At 34.7% G+C, this 22,291-nt stretch overlaps 1 protein-coding gene across 1 annotated transcript in view; it reads right to left on the bottom strand.

Moving 5' to 3' along the window:
• The window catches only part of LOC129227719 (nose resistant to fluoxetine protein 6-like), a 111,858-nt gene that overhangs the window by 21,120 nt on the left and 68,447 nt on the right, over positions 1-22,291 (bottom strand). The window contains exons 9-11 of the mRNA XM_054862325.1: positions 19,424-19,592; positions 6,723-6,802; positions 419-541 (exon numbers count right to left, since the gene is read on the bottom strand). Coding sequence (XP_054718300.1) covers positions 419-541; positions 6,723-6,802; positions 19,424-19,592 — 372 coding nt within the window. The remainder of the gene's footprint in view (positions 1-418; positions 542-6,722; positions 6,803-19,423; positions 19,593-22,291) is intronic.

The raw sequence follows: 22,291 nt of genomic DNA, 5'->3' as shown, positions 1-22,291 counted from the left end.
CATGAGGGGACGCAAAGGGAAATGGAATGTTTGGCATTGGTTCTAGAGCTTTACTTTGGAATGGTAAAACATTTCTCTTTGGTGTGTCAACGCAGATGTCTCATTGGACAGGGGTCACATTCTAATTAAGGGGGTGAATCTTAGTTTCACTTGTATCGGCAGCCATTGGTCACCCACGCCTTTGTGTGTAAGAGACCAACGCCTCTCCTTCAGCTGTTTTGCAAATGTTTTGAATAGAGAAATACAAGATTGAACTTCACTTTGTACAAAAATTCACGAATTATTCTGGAAAAAAACTAATAATAAAGTTTAAAAAATTGGCAAGTTCAGAGCTCTTTGGCGAGCTTAGTCTTAGCATTTTACGCGAGCAAAAAAAGGCATCTCCTATTTGTTTCTCGCGTATAAGAAGTGTACTTACTTTGGGTCAATGTACGTTAAAAGAAGGGTGGCGTGATTTCCGTGCACTGCAGTCCAATAGATACTATAAGCAGCTGAAATCAACATCATTGAGAAATTCAATATTAGACCCATCGTCGGATATCTGAATCAAAAGCAATTAGAAAAAAGAATTTCACTAATATATATACATGTATATATATGCAAGGGTGTCCCAGAACGACAGCATAAACTCTGCACACCTAGATTCCTCTTTGAAAGTACATAAAAACTGTCCAAAGAAACGTTCCTGTACGATAGATAGTTTACAAGAAAAATACAAAAAAACGAAGTATGACGTCATTGTCGGTGCAAGGAAAAAACACTTTATAGTTGGACATATCAGCAACAGTATTTGCATATCTTTCCAGACGATAATGTTTAAAACGTCAATAAACTAATTTGTTGTTACGTGTCATTCTGCAGAAACTGTAACTTTCGAACGCAAATGTTTTTCAATTTCGAAACATTTTGTTTTTTTTTTCATTCTTACATGAAAGTGTTACCTACTAAAAGCGACTATAGACAATGGCCCAGTTAAGTTCCCATTATTTTTTTCATAAATAAAAATAAAATAAAATAATGCCTTGTTCAAGGAAATAAAAAAAAGAAAAATAAACTTTTAATGTTTAAAACTCGAGGCATATTATACAGGGTGGTCCCGAATTCATGGTACAAACTTTAATGGTAGGTACAGGACATTGTAACAAGGATTTATTGTATAGGAATGTATAGTCGCAAGTGACGTGGTTAGGCGTAAACAGGGGGAATAACGGCCGAAAGGAAAAACAAAGATTTTATTGAAATCGTTGTTGACAAGTGTCATGTTTACAGTAAGTGTTCAAAATTGCGTCCACCATTAGCGATACATGCTTGACAGCGTCGGTGCAGCGATTGGCGTACACGTTCAAAGATGCCTGGTAATTCACGCACACCTGCAGCAGCTACAGATATGCGAGCGACGAGATCCTCATCTGAGTCAACTGGAGTCTCATAAACAAGACTCTTTAGGTGTCCCCATAAAAAGTAATCGAGGCTCGAGAAATCGGGAGATCGGGGTGGCCAAGGGACTGGTCCACCACACCCAATCCATCTAGCACCAAACGTGGCATTCAGGTAATTCCGTACATCAATGCTGAAGTGTGCTCTTTCCTTTTATTTCCCCTGTTTACGCCTTACCGCGTCACTTGCGGCTATACATTCCTATACAATAAATCCTTGTTACAATGTCCTGTACCTACCATTAAAGTTTGTACCATGAATTCGGGACCACCCTGTATAAAGTAGTAATATATTATGGTATATATTACTGCCTCGATATATACCATTACATCAAAATAGTAATTTTGTAAGTTGTGCAAAAAAATGAGCTATTTTAATGATTAGTGGGAATTTAATATTAAGCTTTCCAAATTAAAGTACTGCTTAATTAGTGGTTAATCTTTTAGTTCAAATGTGTGTTAAAAATAGTATTTAGTAAATATGAGAACATACTGGCCATTTATAATTCTGGTAGAAAGCCTGAGATTGATGTATTTCCCCTCCCTCAGTTATTTTCACCTCAGAAATAATGACATTGATAAGGTCTGTCACGGAGGTGAGGAATTTTCCATTAATATAGACCTAATGGATACAGTTTTCAAGGAAATATTTTTTTCTTCGTTGCTACAATCTTCACATGCTAAACATATGAAAACATGTTCACTTCCTTTTTTACATTAATTAATATCCCTAAAATTCAAGTTCAGGGAGGTGATTAGTCATAATAACCACACTTAGTTTTTAAAACAAAATCTATCTCCTTGTTTCTCGACAAAAATCTCCCAACTCATTTATGGCTGAAAATAAACAAGGGGGCTCCCTTGTATCATGGAAAATAAAATGTGATGTCATTACTGCCACTTGTTAATGAGAAATGGCATTTTGTGTTTTTGGTAACGGAGGTGAGACCTTGTTGTGTGAAAAGATTCCTTATCCTTCTAAAAGGAACTATAACACAATATTAAAACACTAAATGTACTTGAACAATTAGTATTTGAGGCACTTGGGAAAATAATAATAAATAAATAACTATATATATATATATATATATATATATATATATATATATATATATATATATATATATATATATATATATATATATATATATATATATATATATATAATTATTAAACAAGTTATTAAAGCAACATAAATAGTCACACAAGGTGTGTAACATGCCACGGAGGTGAGAATTCACATGTTGTGCACCAAAAATATACTAAATTAAAAATTATTATTAAAAAAAATTGTTGGCAGGTTTAAATAGATATATTTTTGATGAAATTAAAAAGCATTGTTAATTAAATTGTTCCTTAAAGTTTTGACTGTAAAAGGCGTGTGACAGAAAAGTTACACTTTTCTAAGAATGATCCTTATACGCAACGTACGTACAAAGCTGTTGATAAGTTCAATAAAATCTTTTTTCCCTTTGCACCGGCAGTGACGTCATATTTTGTTTTTCGTATTTCTCTCCTAAACTATAGATCGTACAGGAACGCTTCTTTGGGCAGCTTTTATGTACTCCCATGGGAGGAATGTAGCTGTACAGATTGTGCGGTCGTTTTGGGACACCCTGTGTATATAATTACAGGGTGTTTCAAATTATTTAACAGTTAAATTTCTCCGGGTCACATCGGCACTTTTAATCAAAATAGCACTGTATACGCCGAAGAAAAAGAAAAAGCGTTGCAGTGTTCTAGCAGCTGCAAAAATATCATTCTTATCTCATCGTTATCGTCGTTTTAAGACGTTTTGCACGAAATTCGGTGAAGAGCCACCGCATAGTTCCGGGGCCAAATGAGGAGGGGGGGAGGACTGTTTTAGCTCAAAAAACTACCCCCTCTGGGTAATTGACAAGCATTGACGCAGCACACGCACGACTAAATTGATCGTGCTTGTGCGGCGTCAAAACACTTTGTCATTGAAGTGTTGTTGTGAAGGCCAAGGTGTTCTTGCCTTCATTTCTAAAGGATTTACTCCTTTAAATCCAAGGTAAATGATGGAATTAACCTTGAGCAGTGGATAGCTGCAATTATTAACAGTGTATATACTCTAAGCCTAGAGATAATTTTTGTGTCACCTGAGGGTAAGGGTACGCATAAAATATCTATAGAAACAGATAAACATAGTTTCATTTAATTCATTAAAACAAAGAATTTACAACTGTCACGGGGCTGTTTTCATTTTATATATTTCATTATGAAATTATGAAACACCATACATATACCTATGGTGTTTCAATTACCTCTTTCAGAACTCCTAAGAGGAGTAGGATGCATCCTAACGACTTGAAATCATATAGCATGCGGGGTCGGAAATGCTTTCCTGAAGCGGTGGTGAACACAGAAGCACCATAAAGAAAAGAGACCGTAAGTGGAAAATATTTCGAATAGTATGTGCAAAAAAGCAAAAGGTACATGAGTCCAAGTAAGTGTTCGAATCTTTTTCAGCCGGCTACAATGCATGTCTCACATATTTGGCGCATGGAACTCGAACTCTGGAATAATCCTGGTATATGTCATATTTCTCGGGTCGGGAAAGCATTTCCGACCCCATGTTGCTGTACGATTTCGAGTCATCACGATGCACTTTACCCCTCCTAGGACCTCTGAAACAGTTAACCGAAATCCTCTGTATGTGTTTAAATCAACTTAAGCATGCAGAAAAAAATCATGTTTCTGAGTTTAGTTGTCATTTTTCACGCCATTTGGCAGACGTAATGTTTCCGGTTTACAGTTATTAGCGATATTACATTACGGAAAGGAAAGAAGGAGAGAAATCTCTTGCAAGTGGCAAAAACTAAGATTAAGCGGCCCAAAATTTTCGCTTTTTCACCAGGATCATTTCGTTGCTGCATTGACGACAAAACATATTGAAAAAAAAAAAAAAAAAAAAAACTCGCAACAGCCTCGTGTTAGGGGTTATTTTAACTGAAGTAAGTTGTGCATCAGTACTTTTTTGAGCATATTTTTTGTATACAACTTTTTCCGAGAATTCATGTTATCTCAAAATTATAATAATTAAGCTGATAGTTTTGAACATATTCATTTTCACGAAGAATTATTCCATTTAAATAATATATACATTTTTATGTATTGACAAAAGCGTATGAGTCTGCTAATAAGGTCACCCTGCTTATTAGGTCACTCGCGTCAAGTCTAAAGACGTGGCCTTACTTCGTAGTTTAACTGTATGTACATGCGAGTGCAGAAAAGAAACCGTCCTTTGGCTGAAGAGAGAAAACTCAAATCTGAAGCGTTGGAAGTCTAATCAATCGCAAAGTAGTCTTCTTGTAGTAGTAGTCATATGAGAAAAGCTGATTTTAACTATGTAATGTTATTTTGAAAAAAAAAATGGACATAGTATTGTATCCCTCCGAGGTACAGATATAATTTAAAAAATGAAAAACTGGGTGGACAAAGTCAATTCGTTAAAAGGGGTGATAATTCATAGGAAAAACGCCTTCAAATATTTTAATGGGCAGTGTCAATTTTATCAGGGGTATATAAAACCACACTGTCTATTAATTCAAAATATTTATTCAACAAAGGAATGCAAGAAATGAATATAAACATTGAAATAAAAGGGAAAATCGGGGGAAAAAAAGAAAAAAAAAAACATTCTGTTTTATACACTACAAAGCAAAGAGTAGCTCGCCAGCAATACATTAGCAAAGATTAGGGTCCCTTTGGAGTTATTCATATTGCTTTCAGGATGCTCCACTCCACGTCGAAATATCATTAATTTGGAACCCGGGTCATCACTGAGATCGGTTGCATCAAGGTGTTTTCGGGTGGAACGGTACGCAAGGATTCATACTGATAATCGAAATAAAAATATAGATTCAGGACATTCACTCGGCTCTTGATCGGGGTATATTTTTACAGTTACTTTGTGAAAGATCTTTTTTATGAGACTCAAAAATGACCTAAACCAATCAGCCCCTTTAAGATTATTCTGGAACTTCGCACACACTTCTGCCAGTTCGAGACAAGCAAGCTTTAGCAATGAGCTATCGATTGATGACAGAGGCATGTCCTAATTACACACACTAAAATTCGTTTCATTATTTAACTTTCATCTGGCACTGATAAGCGTGTTTTCTCACCAGGTTGTTTATGTTTTTACCTTGAGATTTCCCAAAGCTATTTGGAGAATACCATGCTTTTCAGCCAAACATACGACCCCAGCTCAACAAATTGCCTTGTCAAGCACAGTATTTGGGTATGAGATATATTGGGAGTGCCCCTGTTTTCCTTTATATGTACGTGGCATTTCGCTAAGATTGTTTAAAACAAATAATAGTACAGACATATATTAATATAGTAATCATTATTCATTCATTCATTTTCAAGTAAGGATCCATTTTTGAACGGATCAAGTGGACAAAAGTGACCCCGAATTTCTTGAAAAAAGCCGGGGTGGAATTGCCCATAAGGATTATGCTTAGTGTGTGTGAGTTTGAAAAAAAAATTAAAAAGTTACTTCTTCCTTATTATAAGACCAGCAGGAAAATATAACAGGCGGTACTTATTGACGCAACACGGGGACATCGCTGATGTAATTCGGAGCACACTAAAATTTCTTTTTAAAGCCTTACAGACAGCGAAACAACCTCTTTGACTTATCAAGAATCATTCTGCCCCTTCCTCGTGCGTTCCATAAGGCTGAGATGACTATTTTAGAGCCTCGAAGCAGAATCTTGATGTACTACTTTTAAGAGAACAAACTTTGAATTTAAATCGGGCAAAGTCACCCCGTTTTACGGTAACTCTTTAAATGTTGCGGCTTTCTTACGTTGGTTCATTTTATTTCTCACTAGTGGTACCCGCACGGCTTTGCCCGTAATAGAAAGATCAAAAGGTCTTTTGGTTCGCCTGTATATTTGCAAATAATGTATGGTGAATTTTTTCGCCAGTTGGCTTGTACCCATCTTACGGTTCCACGTTATGATAATTTCGTAATTTACTCGTCCATCTTATGATATTTTTTTTCTTAAAATTTGTATAGAAAAATAACCACATCGAATTTTCAAAAAATCGCTTCGAGGTACACACCCCCATGCTACATACTAACTTTGTGCCAAATTTCATGAAAATCGGCCGAACGGTCTAGGCGCTATGCGCGTCACAGACATCCTACAGACATCCTCCGGACAGAGAGACTTTCAGCTTTATTATTAGTAAAGATAAAGATTAGTCAAATGATAAAGTACACTGATAATTAAATTTAACATAACCAACCTTAATAGTATCCTAATAGTGACGCACGCAATCAAAAAAAGTTGCATTTCAGCAGACAAATACCATGAATGAGGCAAGCACTGGAATAAAAAAGAGGGAAATTATTAACGCAGCAAAAGATATTTAAAAAGTTCTTGAGATATGTATCATGAGGGTATGTACAATGTACACCCAAATCTGTTCAAACTTTCGACTTCGAAAATTTGTTTTGTAATATTCCCATTGATGATTTATATAAAACTCTGTTACAACTTTTTGATACTTTTCATATTGGTGAGGAGTTCGTAATCGATACGAATTTTTTCGACAGTATTTGCCATTTCTGTTTTTTCATCAATTTCGTAACGTTCAATGATTTTACTTTTAAACAGGTTCATGGAATTGGCATGGGCGCAAATTACTCTAGCACGGCTGCCAATTTGTATCGATTTTTCTACGAATTCAAGTACACGGTTCATGATAACAAAAAACACAATATTTTTAGATACATCGACGATACCCTGATATTCAATTGTAACTTGGAAGAGAAGTTCAATCTAATTTATCCACAAAACTTACAATTAAATAAAGCCAATAATGACATGCAATCCGCTAATTTTTTGGCTATTTCTTTTAAAATTGATAATTCCGGACTCATCACTGATATCTACGATACAAAGGATACTTTAAATTTTTTCACTTAAAGTATGCCACATTGGTTGCGAAATCTGCATAAGAAAGTATTTATTAATATAATGATTTTACAGTTGAGAAGATTTTTCAAGATATGTAACAACAATATTCAATTTAACAAGCAATGTTTTAAATTTGCTGCGAATTTGTACTACTACAATTTTTATCCTGGCAATTTTACCTTCTTTTATTTTAATTAATTCAAGAAATCTTTTATAAAACATCGACAATTATAGTCTCCGTCAAATAACTGCGAATGGCAACAGGTCCACTGGATGGCTTGAATGAAAAGAAGCGCTCAAAAACCTTCTGCAAGGGAGGCGTTCACTTGGATGCTTAGCCTTCGGTTACCTGTAAGAACTGCCATGGAATTGGACTTCGTGTAATTGGATAACCGATATCTTGGAGTTTTTATGTTCTTCTAATAGAACGGGTAAGATTTCTGCTTTCTCTTTTTTTGCTGGTCGGAGCTGGAGGGGTTGGATAGTACATGTCAGCATTATCAAAAAACTTGTCACCTTTTATAATACTCGTTTAATGTCAACCAATACTTAGCCTACCACACAGTTGAAATAAGCAATCAAATTCTTGCTAATTTGATAAAAATGCAAATACTCGCTGACTTGTGCGTTACCGACCTCTATAGAAACCTGCAAATTAGTATAATCTGCCAACTGCTCCAACTCTTTGATAATGTAGCAGTTACTGCCCATTATATTGTTCATATTGTTCAACTTTTCATATTTACATGTTTTTCAATTAACATTTTTAATATTCTTTTGAGTTTCTTGTTATAGTTTGGTACACTTGCCACTGTGCTACCTACGAGTGAGACTTTTAATGATAATATATAATATACATTGAATACTATAGCTGCATTTGCGCTGTCTAAATGTAGAATATTTTACTTCAAGTTTTAATATATATATATATATATATATATATATATATATATATATATATATATATATATATATATATATATATATATATATATATATATATATATATATATATATTAGGGTGGTCCTTATTTTTGAAGTTGTAGATATTTTACACGACGCCCCCTTAATTTGTTCCATTATACAAATAAATGATCCATGCAAAATTTTAAGTCAACCCATGAATATTAACACGTGCCCCTAGGGGCCCCTTTTTTGAGTTTTGAAGAAAAAATTGCAGATTTTCTCATTTTTATGTAAAAATATTCCTAGGTTTCATATTTAAAGTAATTTTGAACCTCAATAGATGTTGCTACTTCCAGACCAACCATTCTCCCACTTTCATTCTGTAAAATTTTACATATTACATTGGATACATGTACACCAATGACCTTGGGACAGGCATACCGCTATTCGCTCTCGTTTCAAACCAAGCGGCAGGGGAACATTTCTTTCCACCAAGATAGACACAAGGGATTCTAAAGGTCGTTACTGAGTGGCCTAGGCCATTAATAAATGATTTTTGACAACAACAAATTGCCTCCTCCAGGCTTTGGGGGTGTTGATTTAGAAAAATTTTTGTGTATGTAATAGGTGTGGCAAATAAGGTCACTAGGTTTCCATGCTATAAATATAAGTAATGACAATTATATTTTAATTCGCTGTTCTTTAGTTATATACTTAAATGTTTATGCATTCTTATAATTTAAATTTTGAAAAATCCTCGATTACTCTACCATAAAAATGAACTTTATTTTCCATACCTAAAATATAAATTTAAAAAAATGCAGATCGGAATAATGTAAAAATCTATGCTTTAAACTGTCTTCTATTTCAGTACATAGTCCCTTATTATCATGAAATTCCTCATGCAATTCACAAGATTTAGAACCCGAAATGGGTATCTATCCTAACCTGTTGAACCTTTCTTCTATATCTGGTCTACCACAACGCAAAAAATCTTGACAGCTATTGAGATCTGCTCGCGTTTCATCAATGTTAGACGAATGCCACATTAGGGACAAAGATGCTGTTCATTTATTAACAGCCTATGTATGTAGATGCAGTAAATTTAAATCCAAATAACCTTATGATCAATCTTACATCCTTTAAGAGAGCAAGAGAAAATGTTCGAGAGGTAAAATTAGATTTCATGAATTTAAATTTAGATTTTTTAGTTATTCCCTGGGATACAAAGCTCTGAAAAAAAAAAAAAAAAAAAAAAAAAAACCGTCGATAGGCTTACCATGATAGCTTCAGGTTCCAATGTTAAACAGCTACTCAGAATTTCTGAGATATTTCTTCAGTTGTATACGATATCTTTGATGATTGCTCTTCATTGCTAACTGTTCAAGCTGTAGTGTTTTATACAGCGGCTTACAATACCGGCCGTATAAATTGTGCATGTAATTTTTTAGAGCAAAAGCTCAACGGTGATGTATTGCATTTGTATTGCTATCATCATGCACTTGAAATCGTACTGCAGAGTGTCTTTAAAGAAGTTCTTGCCTTTCTTAGTTCTATACTCGATATTCCATTATTTAAGCGCTTCAAAATTCAAAAAGTTACACATACCACTTTAATTCTAAAAGAAGAATTTGATGACATATTACTGTTCATAGAAAGCGGAATTAAGAAATATTACAGAGAATTCTCATAACGTGTAATAATATTTCTTGGTGAAGTCCTCCCTCCTACAGGGATATGTTTTCGGTAACCTGGAGCTTATATGTGAGCCAGATGGGTGGCAAAAGGAATTTATTGTTTGAATATTTATGTATTTAGGAAACAATTTAAATTGTCCTTACATGAAGAGATTACCCGTAAAGGCTGTTTTACAGTTAAATGTTGTATGAAGATATAGTTTTTCGCAGCAACCCATTCTAGGCCTTTTAAATTAATATAAAGTCTAGTGTCTAAAAAACCTGCAGCGTACAAAATAATGACAAACATGCAGCAGAAGGAGTGATTGAAAAATTCACAAATCCCTTATAATACTTAGGGGGATAAACTAGTAGCTTTGTCCATATTATTGGATGAAGGAATTAACTTTGAAGATAGGAAAAGACTACTTCAAAAAAATGCTTGCTGAATAGGAAGACGTGTCTGATGACTGTATAAAAAATTTCAAATAACAGTAGATGATTTGGAATACTTTCTTAGTAAAGATCTTCCTCTTTATAAAATCAATTACAAGTCAATAAAACTGTTTGATAAGTTACAAACACCAAAAGATGTTTTTTTATTTGATCCTGATTCATGGCAAAATGAAGGAAGCTATTTAAAGGGAAAAGAGATAGTTAAAATACTGAAAATTGTGAATGATACAACTGAAAGAGGAGCACAATTAATCGAAGAATTTCACAACTAATTTACCAAATATGAGTCACAAAGCAATTTATTTTACAGACCGTCCAAGTCTATCGGAAAAAAACACACACTATCAAGATACATTGAGAAAAGCGTACGATTAAGGAAAGTTTCTAAAGCATTATTTCATTCTTATTCAACGTAAAATCTTTAGATGATATAAAGTAATTAAAAAGATTCATTTTAATGCTACCCCTCTGTAAAAATATTTTGCAAACTTAGGAGAAACGATGTACTGGAAAGTAAAAACTTTAAAAAGGACTTGTGGGAAAATTGTCAAAAGTGTTAAAGTTCAACGGCCTAGGGGCACGTGTTATTATTGACCGATCGAGTTCAAATTTTGCACACGTTACTTTTTACCATAGTGTCGGTGCGTCACTTGTTGAATTCCGAAATTTTTTTTCCCATATAAATAAAGGACCACCCTAATATATATATATATATATATATATATATATATATATATATATATATATATATATACTAGCAAAAATACCCGGCGTTGCCTGGGTCAGTAATAATTATTAGAAAAAATCGTTACTTGCTTTTGTTTTCTGTTTTAAGTAAAAGAATTTAAAACACATCTTTTTGACGTGATTAAAAATCGAGTTTCTTCCTTACCCATAAAACTAAAATAGCAATAAGTATAAAGAACAAAGTAGTATTGATTTAGAAACGAAAGCACTATATTTAAGCATATACAAATTTAAAAAACATGAAATTAATCTTCTCATGTTTAAAAAAAAAAATCTGTTGATACTTTTTTTTTAACATGGAGTCTAAAACCTTCTCTGTATGGCTAATGAAGTACGAAGTGATTAAAAAAAAGTAGCTGCGCTCGTAATCCCCTTATACTTGCTTTAGTTATTTCGGGAAATTTCAATCATTGTGGCTCTTGGTGCGATTTTACCGAATTTGCGAAAGTCGTTTCGAGGTACCTTCGATGATGCTCCCCCATTCTTTCCTTACTTTGTAAAACGATATGATATTAATTTTCGTTACAGAGATATCGTCGCCAGATGCTGAGATATTTTTGGTCACCATAAAATGGCGCTAAACAGTTTCATCCGAAATGTTACCAAAATAAGTAATAAAATTTGGTGATTGTTTGAAATTGTGCAAAAAGGAAAATTAATGGAAGTTTTTGTGCTGTTTATGGATTTGCCTAATTTAGTTGCTGGATTATTTAACACAGTAAAAAAAGTCTTTTGAAAATTATTTGATTGGCGATATTTTGTTTACATGGTGAAAGCTGAGAAACATTATGACGTAGTCTTCGGCTTCAAAAACAGCAACGTTGGAAAAACTGCCAAATGCATCAGCTACGGAAATCTTTCTGCAAAAATTTTGGCGATCTGCTGGTTGTTTGGATAATGAGTAAGTGTTCAATTAACATAAATAATAATAAAAACCATTAATTACATTAAAGTTCCGTTTAAATGGAAAATCATCAGCCAAATCATGTATTATTTGCCAATCTTGTGCAAAAATCTTACTTTAAGATTTGACTTGAGAAAAGCCTTGAACAATCACGAAAAGCAAAGAAAGTCAACAATACAACAATTGTCGCTATCGACAGGGAGTTGAGATGATACACTAAATACTGTATTGAGTTGAGGAAAGCCTTCGAACATGGATCTAAAAAGCTCATAACTCGTTTTTTATTCTACTTAGAAATTTCGAACAGGTGCCATCTTCAGCAGAAAAATCAGAGCTTTCGATGGACATATAATGTAAATATGTGCAAGTATTTTTTCATCCCAATATTAGAGAATTTATACAAAAATTGTGTTTTATTACCCCCTAAGGGGTTTTTCCCCCCATAACGGGACCAAAACTACCCTATGTGTTATTCTGATGCATAAGCTATATTATTGTAAACTTTCATCAAAATCCGTTCAGTAGTTTTTGCGTGAAAGAGTAACAAACATCCATACATCCATACATCCATCCATACATCCATACAGACAAACTTTCGCATATATAATATTAGTAAGATATATATATATATATACGTGGCATTTGATTTGATTTATGATACACATTGGGGTATATAGGAGAAACTTTTACCTCTAATAATCCACAACCTTTTTCCATATTTTTTTTCCAGAAAAATACACATGAAAGATGTACATTAGAATGGCCGAAAAAAGGATATTTCCGAGAAGCAACTTCTAATAACAAAAAAGAGTTGTGTATTGCCATCCTAAACATGGGAAAAATACTGAAAGAAATTAAGATTTATGTCTTCAGATCACGCATAGGCAGCAAAGTTTGGAAAAAAGGTAAAAAACGGTCAACTTTCAAATATTTTTATAAAAATCCAAATGTTCAAAATTTTTGTTCTAATCCTCTTTAAAAGCTTCTTTTTAACAGTCTTTTAATATACCTTTGAAAATATTTACATTCACATTGCAGTATTTCTTATTTTAGATTCCAGTTGTGTATTTTTTTACAGTAAATGTGCGATATACAGTTTTTTTGCTGGAACTGCGATTATATTGTGTTGCGTTAACAACACTGAACCCACCCCAAGTAGGTGGTTGCACTTTGTGTTCCTCCCTGCACTTCCCAAGAAGACTGAACTTATTGGCAACACTTATACATTGGTAAAGTAACTTTCATAACAGCTATATTGTTTTAAACAAGTTTCTACGTTTCGATCAAAGTCTGAAGTTGGACTTACGACTCACTTTTGGCACTGATGTTTGAAAAATAAAAAAGTTTTCATCAGGGCCGAATTTATCCCTGCCCCTTTAAGGCGGATTTGAAATCTGCCGCCCCCTCCCCTTAAAAGAAGCAAAATATCCTTGACTCAAAAACGCGCAAAAAAGTGTTTTCGAAATTCTAACTATCTAGTTTATGAAGAAAGGATGACGTTTCACATTTAGAGGCGCCCCGGCGCCCCAATGGGAGGTCACATCGATCTCCAAAAAAATTCCTTATTAGGCAAATTTTGCTGACGGTTCGGAAAATTTGGAGATAATATTGCAACATTTGTAAATCTTAATTTGCATTTTATTAGTAAATTGTAACTGGATTACATTGCAAAGAGTCCAAAATTCTCACTTTTGATAACTGCCCATTTGAAGGAAAAAAAAAAACATCATGATTAAGAAAATTTTGAAGACTTTTTTGTTCTTCGGTTTTAATTCAGCATGTTTCCTCTATTTGAAATCCTTCAGTCTTTCTCGTTGGTCACTCATTTTCCTCCGAGACTTATTAACAGAAATCAATTTTTAAATATTAATAATGTAAAAAAGAAAATAAACGTCAATCGCTGAAGAAACCAGTACTGAATAAACTTATCTTTAACTTTATAGTATAGCATTAAAAATCTTAGTCAAACTCCAATCTTGTTTCTGTTGGACTTTTGGGCAAACGCAACGACACTTTCTAAAATCGACACCCGCTTGGTTGATTGATTATTTTAATTTTCAGCACAAAGGCAGCACACTCGTTATTTAATAACAAATTAATTTAAAAAATGTGGGCAGTAGGCAGTAGTAGGCAGTGTAGTAGGCAGCTGCCTATTCTGCCTATTGGAAAATTGGACCCTGGTTTTTACATAAATCCGTCTCTCCCGTCAAATACCTCAAATGAATTTCTGCAGATTCACTGAACACTTTCACAATCCATTCCACTGCCCGTGTGTGATATGGAAATTTTTGAATGCATACTAAAACAAATATATAGTTTCTAGAAAGATAATATATCCTTGTTTTTCACATCACTGAAGCGGAGGAAGTAACGTTGACCTATCAACTAACTGCTGTAGTTCGAAGCTTTAAATCTTAATATTGATGGAAAAAATTCTCTTATAACTATAGAAGTGTTTCTTGATTGGTAGTTTTCAGTGTTGTACAGAAACCCTACTGTTATCCAATTTTTTATATTTCGCCTTTAGTGTATTGCCATGACCAATAACAATTTCTCAAAAATAACAAAGTAAGCATTTCTTTGAATCACGGGAACCACGATGTTTGGAAGATTTTTCACATATCTGACTTGTAGATGTTGTAACTTTAAATAAGTGTACACGGATAGTGTACGGAAGTGTACACCATGTTTCACGGAAGTGTAGGGGAGGCCGGGGCAAGATGACGAGCCGGGCAAGATGACGAATGCCATAATTTTTCCGTTTTTCACTAGGAAACAGCATTAACTGGATACTACTGGCTCTCCTATCGGCTGTTCGTTCAGCATTAGTATAAAGACGCTGAAGTAGTCATATTTGTGTTAGTTCTGAAGCTCTGATTGTTTACTGCTGCTACGTTATAACTTTTGTGCATGTGTAAATAAGCTCTGCTAAAGATACAGGAATGATAGATTGTTTCTCTTTAGTATTTATGAGTAACTTAGTTCATATACTGCCTATTACCATGAATAAACGTCAATTAATCGCCTTCCTTTGTAGTAATGAAAACAAATATTTTCAAATAGTCAGTCCGAGGCACGATGACGAACTGAAACATGGGGCAAGATGACAATACTTCTTCTTTACAAGTCCTGCTTATAAAGAGAAATATTGTGACCCTCCAACAGAAGAATGGTTCTAGTGTTGCAATGCAAAGAGTGGTGGCGTGAGGAATGTTCCAATTATGAAAATGGCATTTTTATTCGTGACTAATGTTAGCTGCACAATTAAACACTTTAACATTACTTTGCAATTCATTGCGCTTAATTTGATGCTTTGTAAGATGTAAAAACAGAGTAAAAATTTGTTAAACTATGTAATATATTCAAAAAATAAATTGTATTTAACTTTTTTCAGTGTTGTCATCTTGCCCCAGTACTGGGGCAAGATAACGATTTGTTAAGGTTATGAAAAAATAAAAATGTCCTTCATTTAGTTCATTTAAAAAATTAAATGGTACTATATACAATACAACAAAGGACCACTCTAACAGCTCATGAAAAGGAAATTTTATTTTCCTTAAAAATAAATTAATAAACAACAAAAATTGTTACCATAGTCATCTTGCCCCGGTCTCCCTACACCATGTTTCACGGAAATTCGTTCTTTTTTAAAAAATTGTAATTATATCAAACCATAGAAGCAAAGATATTACTTACGATTGCCTTCTTTCCATTAGTAGTTTAGTTTAAATATGTATTATAAAGCCCCAGCACTCCGTTATCACGCGTTAACGAAAGCTAATGACTAAAACGTCTTTGTTTTGTGAGAGAAAGATCAAATTCACCCATTTTTACTTTCTTCTATATCCAATATATAGAAGAAAGTATTGGATTCGTGCAAATTTTCGAATTTCGAATTTTGACGGATTCGAACGTTTTGAGGTGTGCTGAGTCCATTTCGACTATTTTTTGGAAAATGTCTGTCTGTGTGTGTGTCCGTGTGTGTGTGTGTGTGTGTGTGTCAAGTCTGTGTGTGACCAGTGTTTTGTGGCCGCTCTACAGCAAAAACTACCGCATGAAATCGAACGAAATTTGGTACACATATGTGCCCCTATGTGAACTTGAGCCCATTGGTTTTTGGAGCAAATTCCTCCAAGGGGGGTGGAGCAATGGGACGTTTTTTGAGTTACGCGTGCTTGCTATTCCTCAGGAAGTAACTGGCGGAATCAAACAAAATTTGGTCCATATGTTGCCATTAACAGGAACAGGTGCTGATTCAATTTTGGTGTCAATAACTCAAACGGGGGTTGAGCTATAGAACGTTTTTTGGTCGTCAATTGTGACTGCTGTATCTCAAGAAATAATGAACGGAATGAAAGAAAAATTTATCGGCAAGTATCCCTTAGTGGGTATAAGAGCTGATTTTATTTTGGTGTCAACAGCTAAAAAGGGGGCAGCGCAATCTCCCGTTCTTTTTTTCCATTGTGAGTGCCCTATCTCAAGAAGTAATGCTACGCTCTGGTTGAAATTTGGAATATATGTGAATCCATATGTAAACAGGCTTTGGTTCAATTTTGACGCCTATCGCTCTAAGAGGTGTTAATTTTTTTTTTTTTGCGACCAAAAAAAGCTTTATTAATGCAACAATAAGAAAGATAAATCATAATAGATTGTCGTCTGCGTATTTCTCGTGATTTTTACTTTCTTCTATATCTAATATATAGAAGAAAGTATTGGATTCGTGCAAATTTTCGAATTTCGAATTTTGACGGATTCGAACGTTTTGAGGTGTGCTGAGTCCATTTCGACCATTTTTGGAAAATGTCTCTGTCTGTGTGTGTGTGTGTGTATGTATGTGTGTGTGTGTGTATGTATGTATGTGTGTGTGTATGTGTGTCACGTCTGTGTGTGACCAGTTTTTTGTGGCCGCTCTACAACAAAAACTACCACATGAAATCGAACGAAATTTAGTACACATATGTGCCCCTATGTGAACTTGTGCCCATTAGTTTTTGGCGCGAATTCCTCCAAGGAGGGTGGAGCAATGGGACGTTTTTTGAGTTACGCGTGCTTGCTATTCCTCAGGAAGTAACTGGCGGAATCAAACAAAATTTGGTCCACATGTTGGTATTAACAGGAACAGATGCTGATTCAATTTTGGTGTCAATAACTCAAACGGGGGTTGAGCTATAGAACGTTTTTTGTCGTCAATTGTGACTGCTGTATCTCAAGAAATAATGAACGGAATGAAAGAAAAATTTATCGGCAAGTAGCCCTTAGTGGGTATAAGAACTGATTTTATTTTTGTGTCAACAGCTAAAAAGGGGGTAACGCAAAAGCCCGTTCTTTTTTTCCATTTTGAGTGCCCTATCTCAAGAAGTAATGCTACGTTTTATTGTATGGAAATGATCGGAAATATTATCTCAATGATTTAAAACTTTTAACTGTTCCCATCTTAGGTTTTTTAACAAATAAATTATTTGTAATTAATTCAAGCAAGGCTTTTAAACTAACTTTCAATTTTCGCTCTTTGCTTTGCTTTTGCAATGATTCAGACATTGAGATGGTCGTCAAGTTTTTACATGTGTAATTTTGTTTTTGTTGGAAATATTGCTTCCTCGTCAAGTATGGAAAGGGATCAGAAAAAAAAAGAAAAATATAGAAGAAAGTTCCGTGATGGTCACAACATACTAGTTCCTTCCTGTATTACAATATTCATTAAGTACTTTTGCTCGCTTTTCAAGTCAGTTTCCAAAACTTCGAGTTCTTTCTAAGTTAATAATATTTAATTTTAGAAAAACAGTTGTTGCTTTATCCATAAATTTGCTCTTTTACACTCGGGCTGTGGAATGGGTTATTAAACTGGTTAGTGAGTCGTAGGAAGTGTGTTTTGGGATGAGACAGGATATGAATTAATGCGAAAACCTTTATGCTCGCGATCCTCAATGTAAAATGTAGGAGTCCTGTCAATAACCATTTTTCTTGGAAACTGCAGGGAGGAACATGTAACCACCAACTTGAGGTGGGTTCTGGGCTGTTAATGCAACATAATGTAATTGCAGTTACAGCAAAGAGCTGTATAGTACACATTGACTGTAAAAAAATACACAACTGGAACGTAAAAGAAGAAATACTGCAATATACAAAATAAGCTATAAACGTCGATTTTTGGTTGATTTCACGTAACTTTGCGGCTTATGCGCGAACTAAAAACTGCAAAGGAATGTAAATATTATCAAAGATATATTAAAAGACTATTAAAAGGAAGCATTCAAATGGGATTTGAACAAAAATTTTGAACATTTGGATTTTTATAAAAATATTTGAAAATTGACCATTTTTTTTTTTTCAATTTTTGCTGCCAATGCGCGATCCGAAGACATAAATATTAATTTTTTTCATTATTTTTGCCATGTTTAGGATGGCAGTACATAACTTTTTTTTACTATTAGAAGTTGCTTATCAAAAATTTCCTTTTTTCGACCCACCCTGATGTACCTTACATAGGAATGAAGGAACGCCCAGGGCCACAAGCGGGAATCGAACCCGCGCCTCTCTGCTTACAAAGCAGTTGGCGAAACCATACGGCCACCGATGCCCCTCGTGGAGCTAAAGAAGGGCCCCAAAAATATTCAAATGATAAGATGAGTAAGAAATGCAATAGTTATACAGCAGTAATAGCTTTTTTTAAAGATTATAGAAAAGAACGAAAATTAATCGTAAAATTCAGGTTAAAAACGTTATATAAGATATTATTATAAAAATGTTTTTCTTTTCTTTATTTCTTTGTAAGATTTTACTTTTTAACATGTACTAGCAAATATCTCTATGGACCGGTTAAATTCCTCGGCAGATCGATGCCGGTCCGCGAAAACACAGGTAGAGAACCGCTGATCTAGAGTATCGTAAAGAATCCGTAACACCGTAACTCAGGGTAAGGCAGAAAAAATACCCGTGGTGAGGATTAAACACACAACCCCTCTGGCGTAACAGCAAGTGCTTCCACCACTCAGCCATGGATGACACCCTGCGTTTTTTTTTTTTTCATTTAACTTTTTCAGGTATTCTTTAACCATAAAAGCTAACTATTACGAAACTTAGTAAACAATGCACAATTTTCTCACTTTCATCAGAAGCTAAATCTGACACTAAAAAAAGAAAAAGAAAGAAGGAGAAAGAAGAATCTTAATCTTGACACAAATGAAAGATCGAAATTCGAAATACCACATTTTTGGAATTTCATGGCTGACCAGTTATTATAAGTAGATAATGACGTACATTACGGTAACGCGTGTGTGATAACACGTCTGAGCGTGTTACGAAACACGAAATTTTCAGTAAAACTAACACTTAACTTACCGTGTTTTCAAAGTCTGTGTAGTTGTTGATGAATAAAAAATTCTGCCACCATGCGACTTTGCAAGTACTGTCTAAAAAATGTCCGACATCTGAACCAGCTGCCGGTCCCGACATCAGTCTGCGTATTAAAAAGACACAAACCAAAATAGCGGCGTATGCGGGCAAAATCCTGAGGGAGAAAAAAAATAATTTGAACTTTGACATCTTGAATTCAAATTATGTTTTTCGCAATCACGAGTGTGTGCAAGTGGGGGGGGGGTATGTTTGTTTGTGCGTGGGCGGTTTCTGTATGTTTGTGTAGGTATGTGTGTGGCTAGTTGTGTATATATGTGTTTGTGTGTGGGGGGGTATGTGTATGTGTGGGTAGTTGTGTGTATGTGTAGGTGTGCGTGTCTGTATGTATGCGTGTGTGTATGTCTTTGTGTGTGTAGGTGTATGTGTGTGTAGATGTATGTGTGTGTATAGGTGTCTGCATGGTGTGTGTAGGCGTATGCATGTGTGTGTAGGTTTATGTGTAGGTGTAGGCAAGTAAGTGACGCATCCTGGAGATGGCTTTCGCTAGAAGAGCAGCATCGTGAGGTGCGACACTCGGTCGACGGTGGTGCTGCAGAGGGTGCTGGCTCGAAAATAAAATGATAGCACATCAAAACAGTCAAGTGAGAACAATAAGCAATCGTGATTGCTCAAAAAAACAAAAAAAAAAAAAAAAAACGCACATATTCTTAATAATCAAATTGAAAATAAAAATGTTTAATTTTTTACACTTTGAAGGTACAAATTTACCGCCAATAAAACTATTTTTGAGTATAAAATAGAGCGTACTTCAAAACTGCAGCTGCAAAATGCTCTACGAAGTAAAAAACAACTTCATTTTTTCGAACCCTATCGATACGATTTTTAAACATAATTTTTGAAGTCGGCGAAAAAAGATACGTAACGTGATGTGTAACCATAGTGTTTGTATTTTTCAGAACAACCACTATCCAAGTTGAAAAGAAATATTTATACCTTTACACAAATATGTTATTATCAATGTAATGTATGCGAATAGTACTGAAGAATTTGGGTCCATTTCAATTTAGATTTAAAATTTAAATTATAGTTAAGCATGATTTTATCGATTGTTTTTTACTGACTTCGAATTTTATGCCTAGCATCGATGTTGTTCAAAGAACAAAATATTTTTTTACAAAACCTTTTAGAGCAATGTTCATCTGCAGTAGGGTAACGGCACCTTATCACCTTAGTCATCACAAGAGTAGTAATGTTAACAATTGTAATTTAAGAAATTTCAAGGTGTTAAATAAAAGCAACTTAGGCATGCTTAAAGTTTTCTATACCAATGCTCGCAGTATTAGGAACAAGATGGATGAATTGAAAAGCATAGTTATGGATGAGAAGTTGGATGTTATTGGAATTACTGAGACATGGGCTACCGAATCTGATGCAGAGTTATTACATATTGCTGGGTATAATTTGTTCAGACAGGATAGAGTAGGTAAAAGAGGTGGTGGGGTTTTATTTTATGTTAGAGACAATTTTATTTGCAATGAATTGGTCATAAATGATAAGCCTACTGATATTGATATGGTTTGGCTGGAGTTGATGAGCAGTAAGGGCAAAAAGCTACGCTTTGGAAACATTTATAGGCCACCTAATTCAAACCAGGGACAAGATGAGCAGATGTACCGTATTATTAGTGACATGTCCAGTAAGGGATCCGTTATCATAATGGGGGATTTCAATTTTCCGGGTATTGATTGGAATAATTTTTATCCTGGTAATGGCAAAGAAGAGGAATTTTTAAAAGTAATTGGTGACTGTTTCTTAAATCAAGTTGTAACTCAGGGAACTCGAGAGGAGGCAATTTTGGATCTAGTTTTTTGTGACATAGGTAGTTTTGTTCAGGGGTTGAGTGTAGGGGAGCATATTGGAGATAGTGATCATAACAGCATTAGATTCCGGGTTAAATTTGAAGTGTGCAAAGATGATAATTTTAGGTTTGTGCCCAATTTCAGAAACACTGATTTTGTTGCACTTAGGCAGAGCTTGAAAGAGGTTTTTTCGTCAGGGTTGGAAAATAGCGACGTAGATCAGCAGTGGACGGAATTTAAGGATAAACTTGCTAAAACCGTTGGGGACTATGTTCCATTTAGGAGAAAAGGTGTTAATACCAAAATTTGGCCCATGTGGTTCTCCAGGGAGACTAAAGAAGCTCTTAATTATAAGCAAGCCACTTTTCGTAAGTTTAAAGAAACTGGTCAGAGTGCGGAGAGGCTCCAGTATGGTAAGGCAAGGCGAAATTTTAAGTATTTGGTACGGATTCAGAAAAGGGAATTGGAGCAAAGGCTGGCAGATGACATTGATGGGAACCCTAAGAGGTTTTTTGCTTACGCTAATTCTGGGAAAGCTCGAAACAGTCAAATTGGGCCTTTGGTTGATGAGTATGGAAATTTAATCCAAAACGATAGGGATATTGCAAATGTTCTGAATAACTTTTTTTCCAATGTGTTTAACGATAACTGTATCTCAACAGTTGACACTAACAAGACACAAGCTATTATACAGCTTGAGGATTTTGTATTTTCCAGGGAGGAGGTTTTATTTCATTTGAAAAAGATTAAAGCAACTAAAGCTCCGGGACCAGATAATATTTATCCAAAAATTTTAGTTGAATGTGCAGAGGAATTAGTGGATGTTATTTTGAATATTTTCAATGCTTCTTATAACTCGGGGACGGTGCCAGAGGACTGGAAGCTGGCTAACATAACGCCACTCTTCAAGAAGGGGTCTAAAGGTCTTGCTGGGAATTATAGACCTGTAAGTTTGACTTCGATGATCTGTAAGATTTTCGAAACTTTGATCAAA

The sequence above is a fragment of the Uloborus diversus genome, chromosome 1, assembly GCF_026930045.1.
Source record: "Uloborus diversus isolate 005 chromosome 1, Udiv.v.3.1, whole genome shotgun sequence".
NCBI classification, from domain to species: Eukaryota; Metazoa; Arthropoda; class Arachnida; order Araneae; family Uloboridae; genus Uloborus; species Uloborus diversus.
The sequence above is the reverse complement of the archived record's forward strand: the minus strand, read 5'-3'. Positions and strand labels throughout refer to the sequence as shown.